This window comes from Arachis stenosperma, chromosome 10 (genome assembly GCF_014773155.1).
Source record: "Arachis stenosperma cultivar V10309 chromosome 10, arast.V10309.gnm1.PFL2, whole genome shotgun sequence".
In the NCBI taxonomy this organism is placed as follows: Eukaryota; Viridiplantae; Streptophyta; class Magnoliopsida; order Fabales; family Fabaceae; genus Arachis; species Arachis stenosperma.
Window position 1 is genome coordinate 9,126,048 of NC_080386.1, and position 25,494 is coordinate 9,151,541.

Here is a 25,494-nt window from a genome sequence, read left to right on the forward strand (position 1 = left end):
ATATCTTAATACACTATACATACATTTAAGTTCGGTTAAATCAAACCACCATACGTGGTAAAGCTTAAATAAATTATTTAAAAAAATTAGAATTGAATCGTTGTATATGTTGCTGGAGAAAGAGGGAAGAACATAAACCTAATTCTTTTCATCTAATTTCATTTTTTTTCTTTTTATATTAAAAAAATTCGTTTTCGTCTTCTGTGTTTTTATTGAAGAAAAAAAAAGAACAATAAAAAGATCAATCGATTGTTTTGGGTTACAGCAACAAGATCGATGACTTTTGAAGATTAGAAGGAGAAAAAAGAAGGTATATCCTGAGAGTGAAGGAGAGGGAAGAAAACAAAAACAAATTTTTTTTGTGAATATAGAAAAGAGAGAAGATGAAATTAGATGAAAAAGGTTAGGGTTCTATGTTCTTCTCTCTTTCTTCAGCAGCATATACAATAACCCAATTCTAATTCTTTTTCTTTTTTCTCTTTAAAATAATTTATTTAAAGTTTAGCATATATGGTGGTTTAATTTAACTAGACTTAAATGTATGTACAGTATATTAACTATTAAGATATGTATATATAAAGTATTTTATACATATATTAACCAAACTTAAATGTATGTACAGTGTATTAAGATATCTATATATACAGTATTTTATACATGTATTAAATTTATTAATTTTTATTTTTAAAAATTAAAAATTCATTTGCTGATTGGAATTAATGAATACACATGTCACCAATTAATTGGAACATGTAAGAAATGTATGTAATACCCTCAAATTAATTGGGTATCGAAGAAATCACCAAATCAAAATACATATTGTTTTGTTGGATGCTGGACGCCTCTCTCTCTTACATTTGCATGGCGTGTGTACTCGCGATAAAAAGGGAAAAGCTCTACATCCATGTAAAAAATACATGGATGTGATCCAAGTAACTTCCTCCACATCCGCGTTCTCTACCCCACAGTTGTTTGTTATACACGTGCTTCATATAACGTATTGCGTTTTCGTTCTTCTTCTTCTTTAACCTAATAAAATTCGTCGTTCTCCTCTATTCGCGTTTTTCTTCTCTGCTCGCATTTTTCATTATTGATCTTCATTGAATTCAACGTGATAAGCTCTGTCGTTCCTCTTCTTCTTCGTTTTCTTCTTCGATCTACACTTCTAAATGGAAACAATGAATGATTCAACTTCAAATCAGTTGAATGAGGTTATTACGTTGAGACATCTAGGGAATGATTGCTGCATGCTATCACAATAATCTTAAACATTGAACAAAGTAAAAGGAGGTCACTGAACCGAACAACATTCATTTGGTGAACCGAAATCACAAAGGCCACCAAACCGAACAATGTACATGTGGTGAATAAATGATGATCAACTTTCAATCAACAAGAATAGTATTTCTCCTCTTCCTCCTTCTTCTTTCAAATTCTTCTTAGTAAAATTTGTCGTTTTTCTCTATTCGCGTTTTTCTTCTCTGCTCGCATTCTTCATTATTGATCTGCATTGAATTCAACGTGATAAGCTCTGTCGTTCCTCTTCTTCTTCGTTTTCTTCTTCGATCTACACTTCTAAATGGAAACAATGAATGATTCAACTTCAAATCAGTTGAATAAGGTTATTACATTGAGACAGCTAGAGAATGATTGCTGCATGCTATCACATTAATCTTAAACATTGAACAAAGTAAAAGGAGGCCACCGAACCGAACAACATTCATTTGGTGAACCGAAATCACAAAGGCCACCGAATCGAACAATGTACATGTGGTGAATAAATGGTGATCAACTTTCAATCAACAAGAATAGTATTTCTCCTTTTCTTCCTCCTCCTCCTCCTTCTTCTTTCAAATTTGCGTTCGTAGGTTCTTCTTCAGTTCAGTGGATAGTGTAACTAGGGCTTTGAAATTGGTTGTTACTCTGTTCAATACTTCTTTTGCATGGAGAAATACTATTCTTGTTGATTGAAAGTTGATCACCATTTATTCACCACATGTACATTGTTCGGTTCGGTGGCCTTTGTGATTTCGGCTCACCAAATGAATGTTGTTCGGTTCAGTGGCCTCCTTTTACTTTGTTCAATATTTAAGATTATTGTGATGCGTTTCGGAAAAATAATCCAAATCGCACTCATTTAACTGATTTTGAAGTTGATTTATTCATTGTTTCAATTCAAAAGTCCAGATCCAAGAAGAAAATGAAGAAAAAGAAGAACCACAAAGCTAATTACGTTGAAGTCAATTCAGATCCATAACGAAGAACGCAAGTAGAGAAGAAGAAGAACAAGAAAGAAAACGCGAGCAGAGGAGAACAGTGAAGCCTATAATACGAGCAAAGAAGAAGTAACATTTTTTCGTAATGAATGGACGCTTGTTTTTACTCTCATTAATGCGCGTGACTATTTGAAATTAGGTGAACTTGGTTACATGGTTATATGGATGTATAACGCATCCCCGAAAAAAATCACATGGCCCTCCCGCAGAAGTTTATAAGTTGTAAGTTGTTGATAAAAATTGTAATAAATGCCTCGAAGTTTGTAAATGTTCTTTCAGTAAAAAAATATTTTAATAAATATTAAATAAAGTAAATTTTTGTTTTTTGATTAATTATTTTTTGTTATTAAATATTTTTGATATTTTTTAGCATCTAACTTATAAAAAACTATTTCATGTAATTCCAATAGCAAGTAGTTAAGAATGTGAGGTGATTTTGTGTTATATATATGATTTTGTGTTTTATATATATATATATATATATATATATATATATATATATATTGTGATTGTGTGAAATGTGTTTGTGGACATAATATTAGAAAAAAAAATATTGAAAACTTTTTTTAGTTAAAAGTTAGAAAAATAATTAAAAAAATAAGTTAGGACTCCTAATTATTTATTCTAAAAATTTATTGATAAAAACAAAAATGATATGTCATGATTAAAAAATATTTGAAATAAATGGAAATTGTTGTATGTATTAAAAATTTAATTCTTGACTTAGATTAAGAAAATAAAGTAATATATATATGATTTAAAAAATTGAAAATTCCAGTTAAGTACAATTACTTAGTGAAAAAAATATTAATACGAGACAAACACTTTTTTAACCAATGAGGTCAAATGAATTAAACTGATTGTAACCTGTATTATCGACACATATATAGTGATAAAGAAATTAGAGAATGCACTTTTAACTTGTAGCTTGTCTCTACCAAAAAAAAAAGGTAGCTTGTCAATAAATTTCTTTTTCATGAAATCTTCCACGGCTAGACTTCATGAAATCAATCATAATAAATCGGCACTAATAAGGGTGAAAATAGCTCAGGACAAGTTAGACTTCACTTTTAATAAATCAAGTTTGTAATATATTTAATTGGTTTGAATTTAACCTGTAATTTGTTATCAACTTTATTTTAAGTACAAAACTTAGCTTGTTATTGAACTTAGTTTAATCTAAAACCTAATAAAAAAGTTGATATATATAATTTTTTTATTAAAATAAAAAATAAAAATATTTAAAAAAATTAATTTTTTAAAAAATATTTATGTGCAATATACTAAATTTAATCTTTAGAATAATATCAAAATTTTTAAAATATTTAAAATATAAAAAAATATTTATAATAAAATATAATAAATTTAAAATTTTCAATAACTATTTTAATTATAAAAAATATTTTTATATTTTTTTATATTTTAATAAACTCAAACAGATTTGACAGACTTATTAGACTATTTTGTGAGTTTGAATTTGACCTATTTGTCTCGAATTACAAGTATTAGAGCCAAAAATTATAAAATATAAGATATGTAATTTTTAGTACATTTTATTTTAGTGCATTCTTTCATAACTAGACTTATAAAATTAATCATAAATTAACCAAAACTACCTTTCCGACCTAGTTCAACATAGGTCTTATCTAAAATTGTATTTTCTATTATGAGACTTGCAAAATCTGCTGTCAGGTGATATTAAAAGACTTGTATGGACTTCAAAAGAGAGTGGAAGCCCTTGAAAATGTGAGAAGGCTCATCAAACTTGACATGAAACTCAATGACTCTCTCCCAAACATTATTGTCGATCCAGAATCATACACCGTTACAGTAGACGAAGAGGTTCTAGCGTGCTCTCCGACCACGACCACTCTGCTTTCTAGAAAGTAGAAACTACTTCCTCTTTTGATCTTAAATTTTTTACATTTTGTTTATTTTTGTTTGTATGAACATCTTGGGTAATAAAGTTTTGATCTTAGGATGTATCATTTTTGATGCCGCACTGCCTTCAACATGATTGATGATGTAATTTTTTTCCTTCATCAGCTTTTCCATCCCTTGGGGATGATTCATTTGAACTTAAATTACAGTACAAAAATAAGAATGAAGAACTAGGTGCATCATGTATCATGCAATCTGAAAATAATAATCTAAGATTCTGCTATTTCAACATAAAAAAATTATTATGATAAAATAAATAGAAAAAGATACGTACAAAATACGTTAGCTAAAAAGTCAAAAAAAATTTTTATTTTTATTTTTTATATTGATATTGTCATCTAATATTTCTTCCCCCCCCCCCCCCCCCAATTCTTCTTTCGTCATGTCACTCACGCCGTCATATTCACACCTAAACTTTGCTCTCCTTCACTTCCATTTTATAAATGAAAAATTTAATATTTAAATTCTAAATCTACCTATTAATCTTTATACTTATCTTAACTAAATATAATACTAAAATATAACTCAATTCAATATTTTTTTTTTTTGCTAAAAAAAATTGCATTTTCTCAAATTGAACGGAAAAGAGTAGATGAGGGTCTTACAACTTACTATGAAGTGAAAAGAAAAAATAAATAAAGAGTATTTATTCATTTTCGTTTCCAACAAATTTTGGACCAAACACTTTAGTGTGTGTTTGGATTTCAGTTTGTAAACGAGAGTTTGTGTAAAATTGATTTTGCAAACTTGATTTTGATGAAAAGTAAGTTTGTCTTAAAGTGATTTATGTTTGGTAATCTTTATATCAAAATGGATAATAGTAAAGTAAATATTGTTTGGATTACACTACTCAAAATTATTTTTAGATAACAATTTACTAAAATAGACATCAACTTAAATAAACTAAAATAGACATCAACTTAAATAAACTTTTAGATAATAAATTTTTTATATTATTTTATCATTTTAATTTAAATATTTAAATAGATATTATTAATTAATTTTATAATAAAATTAATATTTATTTATTAAAATAAAAATAATATATAAAAATTGACAAAATATATTTTTATATTAAAAACAAAAATAATATATAAAAAATATATCAAAATATATTTTATTAAATTATATTACTTATAATTCTTTTAATATTCTTAGTACTTTTTTATTTAATACTATTTTAAACAATAAATTTTAATTATTTATGATTTTATTCTTATTTATAATTAATTTTTTATTTATTTTGTTCTTTTTAATTGGATCAATAATTTATATTATAACAAAATTATAATAATAAATTAATATACAAGAATTACGCTTACAAATTTTAACAAAGCCAAATAAAAATATTTTTTTTTACAAAATCAAAAGTAAAAATTTAATAAAAAAATATAATTATATATTTAAAATATTTGAATACTAAAGAGACTACAAGCAAGAAAGTAAAGGGTAGAATTGGTAAAACAAAATAAATTCAATCGTAACGTGATTTTCTAAACGCAGAAGCTACAATTTCCAACTTCTTATAAACGCACGTTACGAACCTAAAATCACGTTGACGTTTAGAAATAAAAAAGCATCCAAACAAAAAGAGGAAGCATTCAATGCACTCAAACGTGCTTCTCTTCTTTCTAACGCAAAACCAAACACACCCTTAGTCTCCAACAAAAATTAATTACTTGATTAGTTCTCAACAGTTAACTCTGTTAGTCACTTTAGTCTTTAGTCCAGTTTGTTCCGTCAGATCTAACTAAAAATATCTTACGTATCGCATTAACTTTTCACGCACACGTTTAGTGCCACGTGGACAAAAGGGACAAAGTGCTCTTTGGCCTAAAATGTGCTTCCAATGCTTTCGGTCAGAAGACGAGTTAAGTTTTAAAGTGGTCCCTAAAGTTACACTCAAGACTCATAGTAGTCCCTGAAATTAATAGTTACCCATATTCGTCCTTGAAATTGCACTTCGGGACTCATATTCGTCCTTCCGTCACATTATGTCCATCTGGCGCCACCGGAAAGATGGTCTGGACTCCTCTGTAACACACTGGCCAAGTAATGGCTAGCTAACGTGGATTAGTAAACTTTTATGGTGCAATTCGGTCCCTAAAGCAAAGTTAAAAATCATAATTCCCAAATTTGATCATTATTCTCTGCGATAACTCCTCTCTTCTCTTTTCTTCTCTTCTCCATCTTCAAATTAGACGAAATTGGATATATAAAAGACTATTCAAGAACAGATACTATAAATAATGCCGGTTGACAAGCAAATAGAAAGAAATTTGCCAAAATCATCTCTGCTATACCCAAATGTCATTTGGATAAGGTCATTAGTTCCAAATGAAAAAAATTCTGCTTCCTCTGCAATCTACATGAACAGATAATAAAATTATAAAGTGTGAGAAACTAAAAGGAAATAGAATGACACTTTAATTGTTCCAGTCTAAGCAAAAGAGTGGAGTCGATTGCCATTCTTTATGGCTTTATCATATTTGAAATTAGTAATATACAAAGCTAGAATCTAAATGTGGTTCTTTGAGTTGATAAATAAGAGAGGATTTAAGTTATACCTCATCGCAATCAGAGTAGCTCTAGAGACCTCGATCATGGTTCCTACTTTATAGCTTAGAGAGAAACCCGTCTCAAAGAACACTTTCACATCAACATTTCTTATTAAACTCACTTGGTACTTCAACTCCTGCCAAGGATAAAAAACGAAATATTATAAATAACCAAGACAAGAAGCTAATGTAGTTGTATTTGGTACATACTGTTTAGGAAAAACTAAAAAGACTACGAAGCCTTGGCTCAAAGAATATATGGTAAAGCTATAACATAATTTTTATGATTAATGGTACATGTAGAGCAAAAAGTTAAGCAAAAAATCAACAAGAGAATAAATGAAGTTGAATAAGGATCATGCTTGAGGTGTACCGACAAGTGAAACCATTATTTCCAGCTGACCTTTAATGCCATGATTACTCACTGAAACTGCAGTATCAAAGATTGCACGAACCTGCATCTCAGTTAGTTTCAGATATGATATTCCTAGTCTGTAAACAGAAAATTCACTAGTCAGATATGAATGCTGTGAATCAATCTATAAACTAGGGGGATGCAAACCTGTAGCCTCGGCAACCAAGCATGGGATTCACTTCTGGTAGTTTTTCAATCCTAGAGAAGATTTCTTTTTCATTGATTCCTATCTCCGAAGTTAGCTCCCTGACAATATGATGCAACTCACCCTCAGGAGTCAGGAATAAACTTATGAAGTGGAGGATCCAACAATCGGATTGTCACCGGGAGACCGTCCATTGCGTGGAAGATCCCCTCAAAATCTGATCTCTGATAAGGTAACAACAGGTTAATTGCGGCTTTCCTCTGTTCCGGTGTAATGGTTACTACCATCAACCTCACAGCTTTTATCCTCTCGTCTGAGACAAAAAATTGAAAGTAGAGAATCATACAATTCTTAAATATTTAGTGCCATAACAATTGAGCATGCATTATATATATATATATATATATATATATATATATATATATATATATATATATATATATATATATATAGGAGTATTGAGAGCACACTTTTCATTTAATTATAATCAAGGAGTTGAAATTTTTATGTTTTTTACCATGTGTTCGGTCCTGCACAATCCAATTCTTTGGGCACTATTCTGTCTAGCTGTTAGTGCATCTGCAGGTGTGTCAATATTTGCCATTACCTGATTCACAACAGCAATATGAATTCACATTGTTTAGAAAACAATATTTTGAAGTTTTAATTCAACTCAAACTATGAAGTAGGTAAGACTCATGACATACACTCACTTTCAGATGCCTTATTTTATCAGTCCAAGACATGAGGCCATACTTATACTATTTTATCTAATTTATAGTATTTGTTCTTGAATAATCTTCTATATATCCCATTTTGTTTAATTTGAAGATGGAGAAGAGAAGAAAGGGGTTACTATAGGGAATGATGATCAAATTTGAAGATTAGAGTTTTTAACTTTAATTTAGGGACCAAATTGCACCATAAAAATTTACTAATCCACGTCAGCTAGTCATTACCGGCCAACGTGCCGGAAGGACGAATCTGAGTAGCGGAGTGCAACTTAAGGGACGAATATGGGTAACTATTAACTTTAGGGACTAATATGAGTCTTGAGTATAACTTCAGGACCACTTTGAGACTTAACTCGTCAGAAGACCCATCCCCACTAGAATCCCTTCTACTGCTCCAACCTCCAGATTGGTCACCCCTTCCACAACCTCGGCCCCCAAATCCTCTCTTTAATCCCCATCTGCCACTAGAACCTTTCTCGTCTGATCTACCTCTACCACTGAACCCACCATGATCTCCTCTTTTTGATGCCCATCTGTCATCAGAACATTCTCCATCTGATTTACCACTGCCACCAAACCCACCACGATCACCTCTACCACGAAAGTCCCTACATTCTTTCCAACCACCGAAGCCCCCTTGTTACGTTCTCCCAGGCCGCCAAATCCCCTACCTCTATCTTTAAAACCACCTCTATCTGAGCCGCCTCTACCTTGATAACCATCTCTCTAGTTCTCACCATCAACTCCTTCTTTAGAATTTTCATTTAGACCATTGTTATCACCACTTGAAGCATTTCTTAAACTCTAATTGTTATTGCTTTTCCAATTGTTTTTTTGGCTAGTATAACCAGATCCAGAATTTCAGTTACTCTTTCTCTCAATTAAAATCTTAATTTCCAGCATCAAAACTCCAGTTGGTATGCACTTCAAATGCTTTTATCATTGCTAATGCTTTTTTCTCTCTGCCAACTTTAAGTTGACAAGCTTCCAATGGTTGCCACTCTTTAATTTAGAGGAGGAAAATAGTCCAAAATAAAGGGTTAGAGTTACGGGAGATATGATAAAAATTAGGAGAATACAATGTCGTTTTTGCACAGAAAGGACCATAGACTATTTTATCTCTTTTATCCACGTAGGACATTTCTTGCTAGACTTAACGGAACAAACTTGGCTAAGGACTGACGGAGTTGACGTTTGAAAACTAACCAAGTAATTAATTTGTAGAGAAAAGGATTTGTTCCCTGACTTTTTGGTTCGTGAATATTTAAGTCCCTGAAAATTTAAAAATACATTTAAGTTCTTGACCTCTTTAAAATTTAGATATATCGATTCCTGAGTCTAATTTGTTCAATTTTAAAAATTTTCTCACGTGTGCATCTGTATCAACTAGGTCAGTACAACGAAAATCACGTTTGATTTTTCCGTTGGATCTGATAGACCTAAGTGAACACGAAGGATTGATATGTCTAAGTTTTAAAAAGGTCAAGGATTTAAATGTATTTTCAAATCTTCGAAGATTTAAATATTTGCAGATCAAAAAATTAATGACCTATTTATCCTTTTCTCTAATTTTTATTGGGGACAGTGTCTAATCCAAAATTATTTAAAAATTAAAATGGATAAATACTCGTAAATAAACTTGAAAAAAAGAAAGTAGCTTAGATCATGGTTTACTGTATCTATTTCTCTCGACTTCTTCACAAAATTTCACCCTTGCGTCAATCACCTTTAAAACTCTGGTCTCCTTTTTCTCAAATATAAGTAAATTTTGAGCTTTTCACAAATTACACAAAATACAATACAAAAATTCTAGTCTATCTCTCAGTCTCTCTCAATCTTCCCTCCAAGTACAGTCTGACAGTCTCACAGTATGCTAATTTTAAAATATGATTTATTTTCGTTTTTTACCTTCTATGAAATTAGCGCGGGAGTAGTGGTAATGGATTGATGGTAAATAATTCATGTCTTGGTGTGAATTTTGTGGAGTTTAGGCTTCTTTTGTTGTAAAGATTTTGCTACAGTGTAGATGGGTAAATTTTTCTACATATATGGAAAGCCACTTGTCAAAGCAGGAGGATGTGCACCTGGGGTCAATGCTAAAGGATGTTGAGCATGGGGCCCACGCCTGCGTTGGAGTTTGTTTTTGCAGGAGACAAATACGATGTTTTTGCAGTTGATTGTTGGTTTAATTAGTTAAAAATGGATGTTTATGTGATAATTAAAAAATCATTAAACTAATTATTACTGTTGTTATGGGTAGGCTTACCAATTTATGATTTTGGATTATTGACTTATTTGTTAATTATTTTCTCTTATTATTATTTAATTATTTTTTAAAATAAATAAATAATCAATATAACATTATTAGCAAACACAAAATCTTAATCAACGAGTTATAACTCAAATGACATAATTTCTTTATACTTACTTAGAAGCCACGGATTCGAATATCAAAATTTATAATTTTAAATGATCTGATCTCATATCGATAATAATTTTAATTTACATAAATATTAGATAAAAACTTAATATACTTTTAATTCATGACTTTTTGTGTTAGGATTTTTTCATATCCTAATTACAAATTTTAATTTGTTGTGCAAAGTAAAATAAATAAAAATATAATTTTTAAAATTACAAAATAATTATGTCTTATTTTATAATATTATTATTTTCAATAACAATTTAAATCAGTTGAATAAAAAATATTATTGTTGAGATATTGTAATGGTATGAGTAATTATAAATATGGGATAATTAATTTTTATAATTTTTTAAAATTTTATAATACTCTAATTTACGTATTTAAAAGTGTCTTATCACACATGCATACACTTATAAAAAATTTTAAATTAATTACATATTTTTAGATTTGTATACTGTATGTGAATATAATTTTTATTAACATGTGATTATAGATTATTCATTATGTTAATTATCTATATGTTGTAAAATTGATTATTTTTTGCCCATTCTTTCAGAATATTTTAGTTATTAGGGGGTTATTTTTTATTCAAATCATTAGCAATTTTCACAGGTTTCATTAAAACTTGATTAAAAAAATATGGAGCTTTGTATAGAGATTACGTGTATAGAGATTACGTGTCTTGTATAAAAAGAGAATACTTGTATAACATAGAAATATGTGTTGGAGCATCAGCTGTATGAGAATATAAAAAAGCTGTAATTTTAAGAATGGTAGGCTCTATAATTTTTTTAATCAAGTTATAATGAAACCTGTGAAAACTGCTAATGACTTCAATTAAAAATGACCCCCTAATAACTAAAATATTATGAAAAAATTGGTAAAAAATAATCAATTTTACAACATGTAGATAATTAACATAATGAATAATCTATAATCACATGTTAATGAAAATTATATTCGCATACAATATACAGATCTAAAAATATGTAATTAATTTAAAATCTTTTATAAGCGTATACATGTGTGATAAACACTTTTAAATACGTAAATTAGAGTATTATAAAACTTTAAAAAATATAAAAATTAATTATCCCATATTTATAATTAATCATACCATTACAATATCTCAATAATAATATTTTTTATTCAATTGATTTAAATTGTTATTGTAAATAATAATATTATAAAATAAGACATAATTATTTTGTAATTTTAAAAATTATATTTTTATTTATTTTACTTTGTACAACAAATTAAAATTTGTAATTAGGATATGAAAAAATCCTAACACAAAAAGTCATGAATTAAAAGCATATTATGTTTTTTATTTATTTTTATCTAGTATTTATGTAAAATAAAATTATTACCGATATGAGATCAGATTATTTAAAATTATAAATTATGAGACAATAATAAATTAAATAGTAAGTCTGATTATAGTTTACATTTTTAAGATTTTTTAAAAATTATAAATTGTGAGACAGTAATAAATTAAATAGTAAGTCCGATTATAGTTTACATTTTAAGATTTTGTGTTTTTTTTAGCCAAAGATAATGAAACTCGAACCCACAATTTTTAAGTGGGTATAAAAAAGATTATACTATTTGAGTTATAACTCGTTGGTTAAGATTTTGTGTTTGCTAATAATATTATATTGATTATTTAAAAAATAATTAAATAATAATAAAAGAAAATAATTAACAAATAAATCAATAATCCAAAATCATAAATCGATAAGCCTACCCATAACAACGGTAATAATTAATTTAATAATTTTTTAATTATCACATAAACACCTATTTTTAACTAATTAAACCAACAACTAACTAATTTAGCAAAACCCTTGTTGTAAATAACAAATTTATTTTTGTTGGACATTTGCATGACCCATATACTCCCGGAAAGAAATAGCACGACCCTCTCCATAGAATTTTGCAAGTTGTAAGTTGTTGATGAAAATTGTATTCAATGCCTCCCATGGTTTTTAGTAGGGTGTTCAAATCCAAACTAATCTAAATTAAACCGCTCATCTAATCTGATTCAAACTGAAAATCGATTAAAATCGCACTAATTTGGATTTGATTAGATTCTATTTTTTGCAAACGGCTGTATTAGATCGAATTTCAGATTTACTTTTCATAACCGATACAATCCAATCCAAACCGCACAATGTGTTATAATATTATTATTTTATTATTATATTTACAATTATACTTATAACATGTTCAATTTGTTATACATTTTTCTATTATTCATGTATTATTATTATTTAATAAATATTTTATATTCAAAATTTTATTTATTTTAACTAACCTATAATTTTATTTCTATTATTATGTTATTGTTTGCTTTTTAAGATATTTTTAAGATTTGTTATGTCATTGTTGTTTATTTAAAATTTGATGTTGAGACTTGTTATGTGTATTTAATTTTTTTTATTTAAAAAATTGCAAATACAAACCGATCCAAACCACTTGTAATCGGATCGGATCGGATCGGATTTACAAAAAAATTTCATCCAATCCAAACCGCATCGCACATAATTAATCGTTCGGATCGGATGACTTTTTTCCTTAAAATCGAACCAAACCACACCGTGAACACCCCTAGTTTTTAGCATGTAACTTTTAAAAAGAGTTAATAGTCAAATTGGTTCTTGAAAGATAAGTCATTCTTTAAAATCGTCCCTAAATAATTTTTTAAATCAAATTAATCCCCGAATAATTTAAAATCAATCGCGTTGGTCCTTCTGTCAATGGATTAACAGATTCCGTTAACATTTGGCCATGTGGATCGTTAAGTTGCTAACAATGACATTAAAATGATGCTGTTTTGATTATTATAAGTCCTTGGTTCAAACACGACGCGTTTAATATTTAGTGGAGCTTCATCTCCTTCCAGTTACAGCTTCACTCAGTCACTCTCTATTATTTAACCACTCAAAGAACGAAGAAAGAAGGCGACGAAGCTTTGATCAAAGGGAAGAAGGCGGTGCTATCATCAGCAACGCAGTGAGTAGTGCGATTGCGCTCGTTGTGCATGAGAGACTACCATCGCACCGTCGTGGAAGACACTGTCATCTGCGAGAGAGATAATCAATATTTCCTTCAATGGGTTTCAGGTTGGGTTTTTTTTTACTGGTGCCTGGTGGTAATATTAGGGTTTTAATTGATTCTCTTTTTTATTTGGTTAATTTGTTACAAGTTAATTAAAATTTGTGTGCTCTGTTTTCGATTTTTTTTGCTTTGTTATTCGGTATTTTTTTTAAATCTAAGTCGCGATAGATTGCATTGTGATGACCAAAGAAATAATACTACTACCATGATTAATTGGCTATGTTCGTTAATTTTAATCCATGAATATGTGGAGTAATTTGATCAATTTGGCTATTCTCATCAAGTATAAAGCTTTTGTACAAGGTTAGGGAAACAAATCAAGTATCATAAATAATGCATATGAGTAATACTAATTAATCAAGAAACATGATTTTAGCCGATGACAACATTTCTGCCCTTCTAATGATCATTGATTCTTCGTTTTTTTTTCTCTGTTTCTCTTGACTGGGAGGAAAAGACTGAACCTGGGATGTCCAAGCAACGGTAGCCAAGAGATCGAGCCGCTCAAGTGCAGTCGCAATCGGTGAAGCATTGCCGATGAAAGGGTGCCTCCGCCGTTCTTACGATCGTCGATTCTTTCTCTTTTATGTGTTTGTTTCGTCTGTTTTGAGGGAAGAGTAATGGAGCTGAAGAAGTAAAAAACGATGTCGATTTAAATATAACCCACTGTTACTACAAACGGTATCATTTTACTTAACGCTACACCTGAAACAATGTTAACGAAATGGATTTAACAGTTACCAGAAGAACAAATCCGATTTATATTAAATCTTTTAGGATTAATTTGTTTAAAAAAATGATTCGAAGATAAAAATGACAATACGTGATCTTTTGAAGACCAATTTGACAATCAACGCCTTTTAAAAAACTATTACGTGTAATTCTAATAGCAAGTGGTTAAGATTTAAGAATGTGAGGTGATATTGTGTTATTTGCCAGCACAACCTAGACCTAGACGGATGCCTAATTCTTCCGGCCACCACGCCACGGCGCTGCTGAATGCTTCCAATCCGCCGGCTTCACTGCTGCTTTCTGCTCCTTGCAAAGGAGACAGCATGACCACGATTTGTTAGACTAACGCCGCAGCACGCCTCGCCTCCGCCGTCTCCGCTACAGCTCGCCATGCCAGTCGTTGCCGCGTTTTCTGATTCTGCTGATATCTCCGACCGCCACTGCTGTGCTACACGTCCGTCCTTCAGTTCCGCAGCGATCTCTCCTTCTCCTTCTCCTCTCCTATCCCAGGATTCCCCTGTTCGTCCCTCTGAAGCTTCGCGTGCACAACTCCAGGGGTATTTTTAAAAATTCAAAAGAAATTTCTATATATAAGAGTAATAATATTTTATTATATTTATATTTAATTGTAAAAGAAATTAAATTCAATAATAATTTTAATGAAGGATATTTGATATATCAAAATTTAGATTAAATAAAAAATTAAATTTAACCATAATAAACTAATATTTCAATCAATAATCTTATGACATATAATAAAAAGTAATTTATCTTTTAAAATGAAGAGGATTAGGTAAAATTTATATTTATATGCAATTTTTTAGTTTATATTTAATAAATTTAGCCACTAATCTTTTAATTTGAATTATTAGAAGTATTTTTGACAAGTCATATAATATGTCCAAAGAAGTTAAACTCAACCTAACACTAAATAACTCATTCCTTGGTACATTATACAATTTGCAAACCAAACCTGGGAATCATACATACAAGTTTGGCAATGTTATTCCTAATAATTATATTTTTAGTTATGATATTCTTGGAATAAAAACTAATTTTTCAACCATTTCAACTACATACCTTAATTAAATGAGTATTTTTTTCAGATAAATTATTAAAATAATATTAAAAAATTTGTATTATTAAAAAAATAATCTTAAAAAATATAAAATTTATTTGTTACTTAAAAAAGAAATTAATTACTCCTTTTGAAGTTTATAATTTCATCAAATTTGTAATTATATATATATATATATATATATATATATATATTAATTGAATATTTATACTACTTTTAACTTTGTAATTAGGTTATTTTCATATAAAAAATATTAAAATTAATGACATATTTCTTTTAAAAAATATGTAGTCAAAGATTTAGGATTTGTTTGGGTGAGCTTCTAAGAAAAAGATCTTTTTTCAAGTTTTTTTTTCAAAAAATTTTATAGAAAAGTAAAAGTAATGTTATGTTTGGATATCTCATACAAAAAAATCTTTTTATTTATCAATTATATTTGGGTATAACCATATAAAAGTATTTTTTTGTTTATTTGTTATGTGAAAAATATTTTTTTTTAAAAAAGATGTAAATTGTAGCTTCTCAAAAAAGATATATTTTTTAAAATTTTTTTAGTACTTTTACTTTTACTATTAAAAATTTACTAAATACATTAAAAAATTAAAAAAATATATTTTTTCATTAAAAAAAATATTTTTTATCAACTTAATGGCGTCCAAACAATTATTTAATTAGATTCTTAATTATGTATATTTTTAATTTGTGAAAAAATATTCCGATAATTCTAATTTTTTTTACACTAAAAAATACTTTATTATAAAATTAAAAACAGTATAAAAATTCAATTAAAAGAACCTAATAACAAATTTAATAAAATTATAGAACCAACAAAATAATTAAACCTAAAAAAACTATTTTTTAGTTATTCTTTTCATGGTTTTAAATTTTTTGAAATTTATTCATGATATGTACCTTTTGGAATTGTTTTTGTTAAGCATATCATTCGCAAGCACGTACTATGCCTAACCGAACTAACTTCCTTTAATACCATAAATTTTAAAGAGAGCGTTTACGTGGACCAACTTTGGTCCATATGCTAGGTAGCTGGGATTCTGACTCTCCCCAACAACCGCACGTAGTCATTCATTCATGTACATTTGATGGCGAACTCTTCAGCTTAGTCATTTCAGTATCTAATCTGTCTTCATTTCCGTTATTATTGCTCATTTAACTCTATTCTTATTTATTCACAGGTATATTATGTCTTCTTAGGAAATTAAAACCCACAATGGTAGTAATAAAATGTGTGAGCTAAATGCTTATTATGAATTTTATAAAATTTGCTCATTGATTTGGATAAACCAAAGACACCTTTCTTGAAGTTGTTAGAAACATGTTCTCTTTCAGCTATGTCAAAATTTAGAACTTAAAATAAATCAATTTGCTTGCTGGGGTATGTCGAATGTAAGTCCTTCTTGTCATTGTTATCTCACAGTCCTATTTTAATTAATTAAATGTTATTTGCTATGTTTTGCTCTATACATTTTGATTTGGTGCAGTATAGGTTGGTTAGATGTAGCTGCCCAATACATGTTTGATATAATGTCTGAATCATAGCATATATGTACTGTTTTCATTGAGACTTATGAGGATATTAATAAGTGTTAGCACATTTGGTCTTTTCAATTGCTTTTATGTATTTTGTTCTTTTTTCATACCGAATTCATGTATTTTCACTAGTTCTATTTTCATTCATTATTAGTATTATATATGTTTTTTAAGTTGAATTGCATTGCTTGTTCCTCAGCATCCTCTGGGAGGGCTGCCAGCAAGTGACATATACAACTTAAATATATAATGAGATGAACTTTTTCCTTTATCATGAATGGCCTGATCATAATTATTATGTTTTGTGATGGTAATTTGTGTACTGACTTTTTGCTTATTCATGAATCATGTTGTTTCGGATAGATTTTCAGCCTGAATAATCTCTTTTATCACAAACAATTGAGCGCGGCTTCCAATTTTTGGGTCATGGGGTTTCTAAGATTTATGAGAAGACATAATTACCCTTTCAAAAATAAAACTGGGAATCAAGCACACCTACTCCGGTGCATGCAAAGTAGAGGTTTCTCAAAGAATGAAGTTGTTGATGGCAATAATGCCGTGCTTCCTGTTCTAATCATTGGAGCAGGACCCGTAGGTCTTGTTCTCTCTATTCTTCTCACCAAATTAGGTAGACTTCAAATCCTGTTGATTAATGCTTATTTCTTGTTTGGATGTTGCAGATGTTGACATGAATGTTTTGTTGAAAACTTGTTAACCTATTATTGTTTCTGGCACTAGGCCCAAGGTTTTAACACTGGCTGTGGAGTTTCCTTGTGAAGCTAACACATGTCCGTGACATATGTTAATGCTAGAACATATGTCCTAAGATAAAATTTTATAAGATATAGGCACCTGCATGATGGATTGCAAATGCACAATAATTACCCCCCTGATTTATCATCATCACTTAAGATTGTGGACATTACCTTCTAAAATGCAAAATACACTTTACAGGGGCCAAATCCTATACTTTCATTCATGTTAATTTCAGTTCATGGTATATTCTCTTTTGTTATTGTTAGGAATTAAATGTGCTGTTTTAGAGAGAAACAAGACATTTTCTAAACATCCACAAGCACACTTCATCAACAATCGATCCATGGAGGTAAGAAACACTCCTTAATAAAATTATATTATTTCCAAAGAGTGCACTGTTTTATGTTGATCTATGATGCCATTTTAGATATTTCGCAAAATTGATGGCCTTGCTGAGGAGATCCAAAGGTCTCAACCACCAATAGATTTATGGAGGAAATTTATCTATTGCACTTCCCTCTCTGGTTCAGTTCTTGGATCTGTAGATCACATACAACCTCAAGGTGCTATTCCGTAGTCCGTGAGAGCATGTTCCCGTCTGATAGAAGTAGGAAGATCACTATTCTTAGTGTAGTTTGAAAATATTTACAGTATAGCCTTCAAATTTTGCACTATCAACAAATAGATCACTTGGTATTATTCACTTCGTCAACATTAAGCTTCAGAAGATTCATATATCTTGTACTTGTTATCAGATCTTGAGCATGTTGTCAGCCCGGTCTCTGTTGCACACTTCTCGCAGTACAAGCTAGCTATGCTACTCCAAAAGCAGCTTGAAAATCTAGGCTTTAAAATATGTGCAGCTGAAAGCTCAGAAGGACATGAACATTTTTGTGAAAAGAAAATCATGATGGGCCATGAGTGTGTATCTATTGATGCCAGTAATAGTGACTTTCTCACCATCACTGCATCTACAATTGATAAAGGGAGGCGTGTAGAGTGGAATATCAATTGTAACATCCTCATTGGTGCAGATGGAGCAGGAAGTACTGTGAGAAAGCTTGTAGGAGTAGAAATGAGAGGTGAGAAAGACTTGCAAAAGCTTGTTAGTGTCCATTTCTTTAGCAAAGGCCTTGGGCAGTTTCTGCTTCAGGAAAATCCTGGTATGCTATTTTTCATATTTAATACTGAAGCTATTGGCGTCCTTGTTGCTCATGACCTGAGGCAAGGGGAATTTGTATTGCAGGTATAGCATGCTTTAGTAAGTGCGTAAAATCATCATAATGTTTAGCAAATAGAAACTAACTTATTGTGAATCAAATGTATGATTTTAGTTTTGTGATTGCAGATACCTTTTTATCCACCTCAGCAAACCATTCAGGATTTCAGCCCAAAGGTATCATCCATTCATAACAGATGGTCTATAGCTTTGTTTTAAAGAATAAATAAATAAACCTGTAATGAATGGTGGATAAAATGTGTAGTAAAGTTGGAGTTTCCAGAGGTCAATCTTTTTGTATGGTGTAAACTAAATTGAATCATGACTGTTCACACTGATAAGGATATGGTTTTTAGTAGGCTTGTGAGAAGTTGATCATTAAACTTATTGGTCGCAAGTTCGGAGACATAGATGTAATTGACATAAAGCCATGGATTATGCATGCTGAAGTTGCTGAAAGGCTTACATGTTGTGGCAACCGAATACTGCTTGCTGGTGATGCCGCTCATCGGTTTCCTCCTGCCGGTGGTTTTGGTTAGATGTTCTATCTTAGATACTGTGCTACTAAAGGTCAACTATTATGTAACCGTATTGCTTTGTATTATGCAAAATATGGTTGATCTCAGTGCTTGTTAAAGTTTGTGTATATTTTTGAAAGAATGTCTGTTTTAAAAATTTTGGGACTGTAGTTCCCTTAATCATGTCAAAATAACTGAACAAGAACTGGCTTGGAACACAGACATTTGCACGACTTAGATAAATTTCTCCACTTCGTATCGATTCCGAGTCAGGATTGTACTGTTTTTGGTTTGTACTTTTCAATGAATACCACTGTTTTTGATGTAACATTTTAATGTGATATTACAGGAATGAATACTGGCATACAGGATGCTCATAATCTTTCCTGGAAAATTGCTTCTGTGATGAAGGGTATTGCTCCATTTTCGATGTTAAATACTTACGACATTGAACGTAGACCAGTAATTCTCTTGTCCTCTTCGACATTTTTTTAGTATAGGTTTATCTCGAAGTCAAATTAAACCATAGCATCTATTGCTGTCATTGTCAGATTGCTGTATTTAATACAGAATTAAGTCTAAAGAACTTTAGAGCTGCCATGTCTGTCCCTGCTGCACTTGGTCTTGACCCAACTGTTGCAAACATTGGTACAGAAAATTAGCATTGTGATTTTGTTTTATTTCCTCCATCATATGTGTATTCTGACACAACTCATTCTTGCTAAAAATTTAACTGGTTTTTCTTCCTCTAATTGCAGTACATCAATTTATCATTAATGGGGTTGGTTCCATTTTACCATCTGGATTGCAGAAGGTAGCTTTGGATGGAATTTTCGCATTAGGCCGTGCCCAGCTCTCGAAATCTCTCCTGAATGAAAGTAACCCTCTTGGATCGTCAAGGTTGGCGAAGCTAAGACATATATTTGAAGAAGGAAAGAGCCTTCAACTCCAGTTTCCTGCTGAAGATCTCGGATTCAGGTATTACTGAATAATTCTTTTTCCCCCACATTTTGTATTTGCCTAACTAGATATTAGATATGACCATTTATCATATTTCTCTAATTCCGTCGGTTGCTTTGTTTTTAAACTATGTACTGTTAGTTGGACCAAATTCATAAGGTGAGTTCTCTGGTGAAGGAGGAAAATTTTCTGCATCATACAGGATAACTTTAGAAAATTCTTAGGATATCATTATGACTAATAGACTACAATAGTCTTTCTTCCTCTCATGATCATTTAGAAATAGAATCAGAAATTACAATGATAGAGAGGGTATTCGAGATGCATGTCAACTCTCCTAAGTCCTAACACTACAATTACTCAAATGACTAAACACACTACATTTTACATCTATCACTTCTACTAACTATTACTAATGACAACTAAATGATACTAATGGAATCCTAACATGAGATATGCATCATGAGATGAATGAGCACATTAAAGGCACGCTCTAACACAAAATGGTTGATCTTAGGTACCTGCAAGGAGCATTGGTGCCAGAGAGTAATGATATTGATATTCCTGCTGAAGTTCCTACAGGTCGTCGGAGGGACTACGTCCCTTCAGCGTCTCCTGGATCAAGACTTCCCCATATGTTTGTGAGACTAAACAGGCTGACTGAGGTATGTAGTTAATATCAGTCAATTATAAAAGCCAAAAAAAATAGACTTTTGTGTTCCTTCTAATCAGTCACACTTTGATCACAATGTTACTAATTTTTTTACCTAATCAAAAGTAAGTATTTTTTCCCCCTGTGGGAGTTCATTTCATCATTGGTTTATGATATCAAGTTGTTCCTTCTTTGGTTGATTTTATAGGAGATTGTATCTACACTTGATCTTGTCTCTGGGGATAAAGTTGAGTTCGTTCTCATCATAGCGCCTTTGGAGGAATCTTATCATCTTGCTCGTGAAGCATTCAAGGTTGCAGAGAAATTCCAAGTGTCTCTCAAAGTGTGTGTTTTATGGCCTACTGATTCTGTTGAAGAACTTGAGAATGGAAGCAAGGCTGCATTATCACCATGGAAGAATTATGCTGATGTATATGAAATCAAGAGATCAAGAATATCAAATTGGTGGGATATGTGTAAAATGACAAACAGGGGAGCTATTTTAGTTAGACCTGACGAACATATTGCCTGGCGCACAACTTCTGAACTTGCTGGAGATCCAAGATTGGAGATGCAGAGGGTTTTTTCAGCTATATTGGGAGTAAACTAATAAATTACTGTCTTGATTATTTCAGGAATATCTTTTCTCATTTTCATAATAATGAGGCTAATTGAGAAAGATAACTTTCTCTTAATAGTATTTGTGTATTAAGATAATAATGGAACAAAATACAATGAAGCATCCATAGTGCATGTTAATTAGCATAATCCATAGTGCTAAACGAAAAGCAAAATAATGGGAGCAAAGGCTCTAGACTTGTATAACAAAATACGAAATAACAGTTTTTTTTGGATGGGTTTGATTTTAACTCAAAATACAAAATACGGACACCAATAAGATTTGTGCAGTTTATTTTTTTGTTTAGATGGATTGGACAACTCTAATCCCAAACATCACAAATTCATACACACTATGCACTTACACACACATTTAAGAGTTCTATTCTATCCACTACTTAATCATTGTCAAGGACTCAAGGTTCAAACACGAATGTAATGTATTAAGAGGTACTATATATTGTCATTCAACCAAGGCAGTTCTAATAAACATGGTTAGTCATTTTGGGTGTTCTTTGGGTTTGAGGCCCTAGATCCACTTTTTGGCTGTCTTGTCAAACTTAGTGAGTATGAATTGCATGAATCCTAAGGTTGTTGCAGTATTTGTTACACTCAGTTTTAAGTTTTAACACACACATAAGAACACGAATTTGGGTATTTATTTTCTCTAATTTTATAGGTCGTCATAAGAAGATGAATGGAGAAGCTTTTCCAACATCACTGGAATTACATATAGTAAGGATGACAGTAGATGACAACCAGTACTAAAATAAATAAATCCATGATATAATTGATGTTTGATGAAACCAAACATGCTAAGAAGCAAGCACCCACAAATAAATGATTCCGTAAGATAGACACCGTCCATTTTTTTTTTTGTCTGTCACTTTTTGATATATCCTTAGTAATGAACAATGTATTATGATGAACAGATTGTAAAGTGAGAGAGAAAAAGGAACACGAGAAATATCAAATAGTGCGATCAGTACAATTCAATTTTTTATCACTACAATATCAGATTCTTTTTTACTGAACAAGACTGAGATGATTTTTTTTTTCCATTTCTATAATAAGGTATGGACTAAAATTGCTTCTATTTAGGGATCCCGACAAACTGATAAAGGGATCCTCAATTTTTCACTACCAAGCCATTGCTATTAGACGACCCATAACCGCTGTTACAAGCCCCAGTATTCCACCAGCGACAACCTGCATTATGAACCAATAAGAGAAACAGACAAAACCAATATCAATATAAAACCTCAGCTCTTCTACAGAAATTAATTAAAGATATTTGAAGATTCACTTGTCCATTGAAATCCCAAGGTGATTATAAAGTACTAGCTGGAATTTTATTTTATTTTTCAAGCAACCGAGTAAACATCTATTACTGCTTATATATCATGATTTTATTTTAATGCAAAAAAGCATTCCCATAAATAATAAAGAGATGGGAATTATTGATAGAAACCAACTCCACAGCGTTCACTCAGCAAAACCATAATATACCACAAGGGGCGGTCTTATAATGCTAATATTTTAGTAACTATCATATTAGAAACCAATGAAATTAGTGCATACGGGTTATAATAACTTAATATACAGCCCTCCAATTAAGGTTCCTTCCCCACCCCCACACTAAAAAAATAAAAAATAAAAAAATAATAAACGAATGATCCCAAAATATTTAGAGAAATGCACTTAGTACTACTGCCACTACATGACCAGAATATGGTACGATCCAGCTGAAACAATGCACATACCCAGGGGAAGTCCCAATCTTTATCATTTTGAAGAAAGTATACTAACATGATAATATAGTTGAGCTTTGATGTTAAAAGGATAAATAACTTCATCAAAATTTGCTCAAGCGTCAAACCTAAACAAACAAATCTTGATTATATTTTGCCAAAGAATAATTTCATTCCTCACGCATTTTAAACAAGAAAACAGTGCACTGTATTCTCTTGACTAAATTTAGATCCATCAATGAACTACAGTAAGCAATCAAGTGCAACGTGGTTAACCTGCGGGGGTGTATGCCCAAGGAGTTCACGAAGAGGTCTGCTTTCAGCCAGAGGATGTTCGGCAGGAAGTTCATAAACAATTTGGTTCAAAACCTGGAAAATTCCAGTATTCAAACTTAGTGAAATCCGTTTGGATGCAGCCCAAAACAAAACACAAAAGATGTGTTGCACTACATACGTCAGAACATAGTGCACAATTAATAAAATGACAAAAAGTAGATGAAACTAGTAGCAGAAGCAATCAAACCTCTGCTTGGCGCCCAGCTTGCATTCTTACGCCAGTAGCATCATACATTACCTGCCAGTAATATTCACATCAGAATTAGGCTTAACCATATATATTACAGGTTCCCGCAAGGTTCTTGCAGATATAAAGAAACTAAGATGTGGATGTGTTGATTTATGATATTTATAAGAAAGATGCTTATTTATTTCCCATCTCACCCTATCAAGTTTACTGAATAAGTATTAAAAAAAAAAAAAAAACGAAACCTTTTTCTTTCTGTTTGCTTGAGATCCAGGTTAGATGCTGCTCCTACTTCGTTGTATATTGCTTCTCTTTTGGCTCATTAAATTGAGTGTGTTAAATATAAGTTTAACAGAACGATTTTTGTTTGCAAAAAATCAGAAAATTGACATATCATGCTAACAAATATGTCTAACAATATGGCTAACACCTTAATAAGGAAATTTGGACTTTCAAAGGTGAGAGATCAAAGAGCCAAATTTCCTTATTAGAGTGTTAGGCATCTTTGTTAGCATGGCATATCATTACTCCAGAATTGGTTTTAGCCTCCCATTTACATTTGAGTTGGTAACAGTCACTAAGTTAAAGAGAAAGAGAGAGAATCATACAATGCAAGCTAAGACCAACGCTGTAGCGAAAAGTGGTCCTCCAAAGCCATCCTGGAACCCAACGGCGGCTGCAAGAGCCGTCACAGTAGCCGAATGAGACGACGGCATTCCCCCAGATCCAACTAGTTGCTTGGGATCCCATCTCCTCTCTTTGTACCTGGTTATCTACCAAACATTAACACTCTTAGGCTGAACTAAACAAACATAATACACCAAATTCCACCTCAAAAAAGATCAAACTCAACATTCACATACAAAAAACTTCATAATCAACATTAACTTATCACACTAGCCAAATTAAAACCTAATAGCAACATTTTTCACTTTTCAACAAAATTCAATTAATGAAATATCCTTCAATAGCCATGTAAATTCACTGAGATTAAGTACAGACACTTTCTTTTTCTCTTCTTAAAAACAAAATTCAAGTTATTGCCAATTTTTTTCCCTAAGTTTACTCGGATCCAAACTTAGCATTAGATTCGTCGAAATCGGAGAGAAAGAGAGAGAGAGAAATGGAAAACGAACCAGGTAGTGAAAAACTTGATGGATTGAGCTAAGGCGAAAGCAACGAATGCCGATATGAGAGGGAAATTCCTAAACATTGAAGACGACGTCGTAGCACCAAACCCTGACGCTTCATCCATCGGTTTTTTCTTTTTTCTTTACTTTTTTGTTATTATTTTTACAATTTGGTTGAGTCAGTTCTGGATTCTTCTTTTCCTCTTCCGTTCAGAAGATCATGAACTCAGAAATGAGGAGGGGCAGATATGCAAATTGCAGAGAGGGTCAGTATCTTCTGAAATTGTTAAATGCTGTTAAGTGATAACTGATTGTCTTTCCTTTACTTAATTGCTTTGCTTTCTCAGCTCAACAAACATAACTTGCCTTCTTCAATTTATGTGATGTGCTTAGAA

The 25,494-nt window shown here is 31.0% G+C and overlaps 2 protein-coding genes across 5 annotated transcripts; one reads left to right on the top strand and one right to left on the bottom strand.

Annotated features, from left to right (window-relative positions):
- The first annotated feature begins 14,488 nt into the window (after positions 1 to 14,488).
- On the top strand, positions 14,489 to 21,931 carry LOC130955095 (uncharacterized). 4 transcript variants are annotated; one of them, XM_057881875.1, is made up of 12 exons: positions 14,489 to 14,903; positions 17,336 to 17,600; positions 17,995 to 18,077; positions 18,156 to 18,291; positions 18,484 to 18,974; positions 19,077 to 19,124; positions 19,307 to 19,481; positions 19,815 to 19,927; positions 20,017 to 20,113; positions 20,224 to 20,443; positions 20,943 to 21,090; positions 21,286 to 21,931. In XM_057881875.1, exons 2-12 carry the CDS (start codon positions 17,399 to 17,401, stop codon positions 21,685 to 21,687), a joined length of 2,115 nt encoding a protein of 704 aa, XP_057737858.1. In that variant the 5' UTR covers positions 14,489 to 14,903; positions 17,336 to 17,398; the 3' UTR covers positions 21,688 to 21,931. The 4 variants fall into 4 exon arrangements, with proteins under 4 accessions (XP_057737858.1, XP_057737859.1, XP_057737855.1 ...); XM_057881872.1 differs by lacking the exon at positions 14,489 to 14,903 and adding an exon at positions 16,184 to 16,617; XM_057881874.1 differs by lacking the exon at positions 14,489 to 14,903 and adding an exon at positions 16,185 to 16,515.
- A 705-nt stretch (positions 21,932 to 22,636) lies between these two features.
- Positions 22,637 to 25,494, bottom strand: LOC130955097 (uncharacterized). The gene is made up of 5 exons (XM_057881877.1): positions 25,106 to 25,494; positions 24,578 to 24,734; positions 23,970 to 24,020; positions 23,723 to 23,815; positions 22,637 to 22,904 (listed from the first exon to the last, which is right to left on the bottom strand). Exons 1-5 carry the CDS (start codon positions 25,222 to 25,224, stop codon positions 22,836 to 22,838), a joined length of 489 nt encoding a protein of 162 aa, XP_057737860.1. The 5' UTR covers positions 25,225 to 25,494; the 3' UTR covers positions 22,637 to 22,835.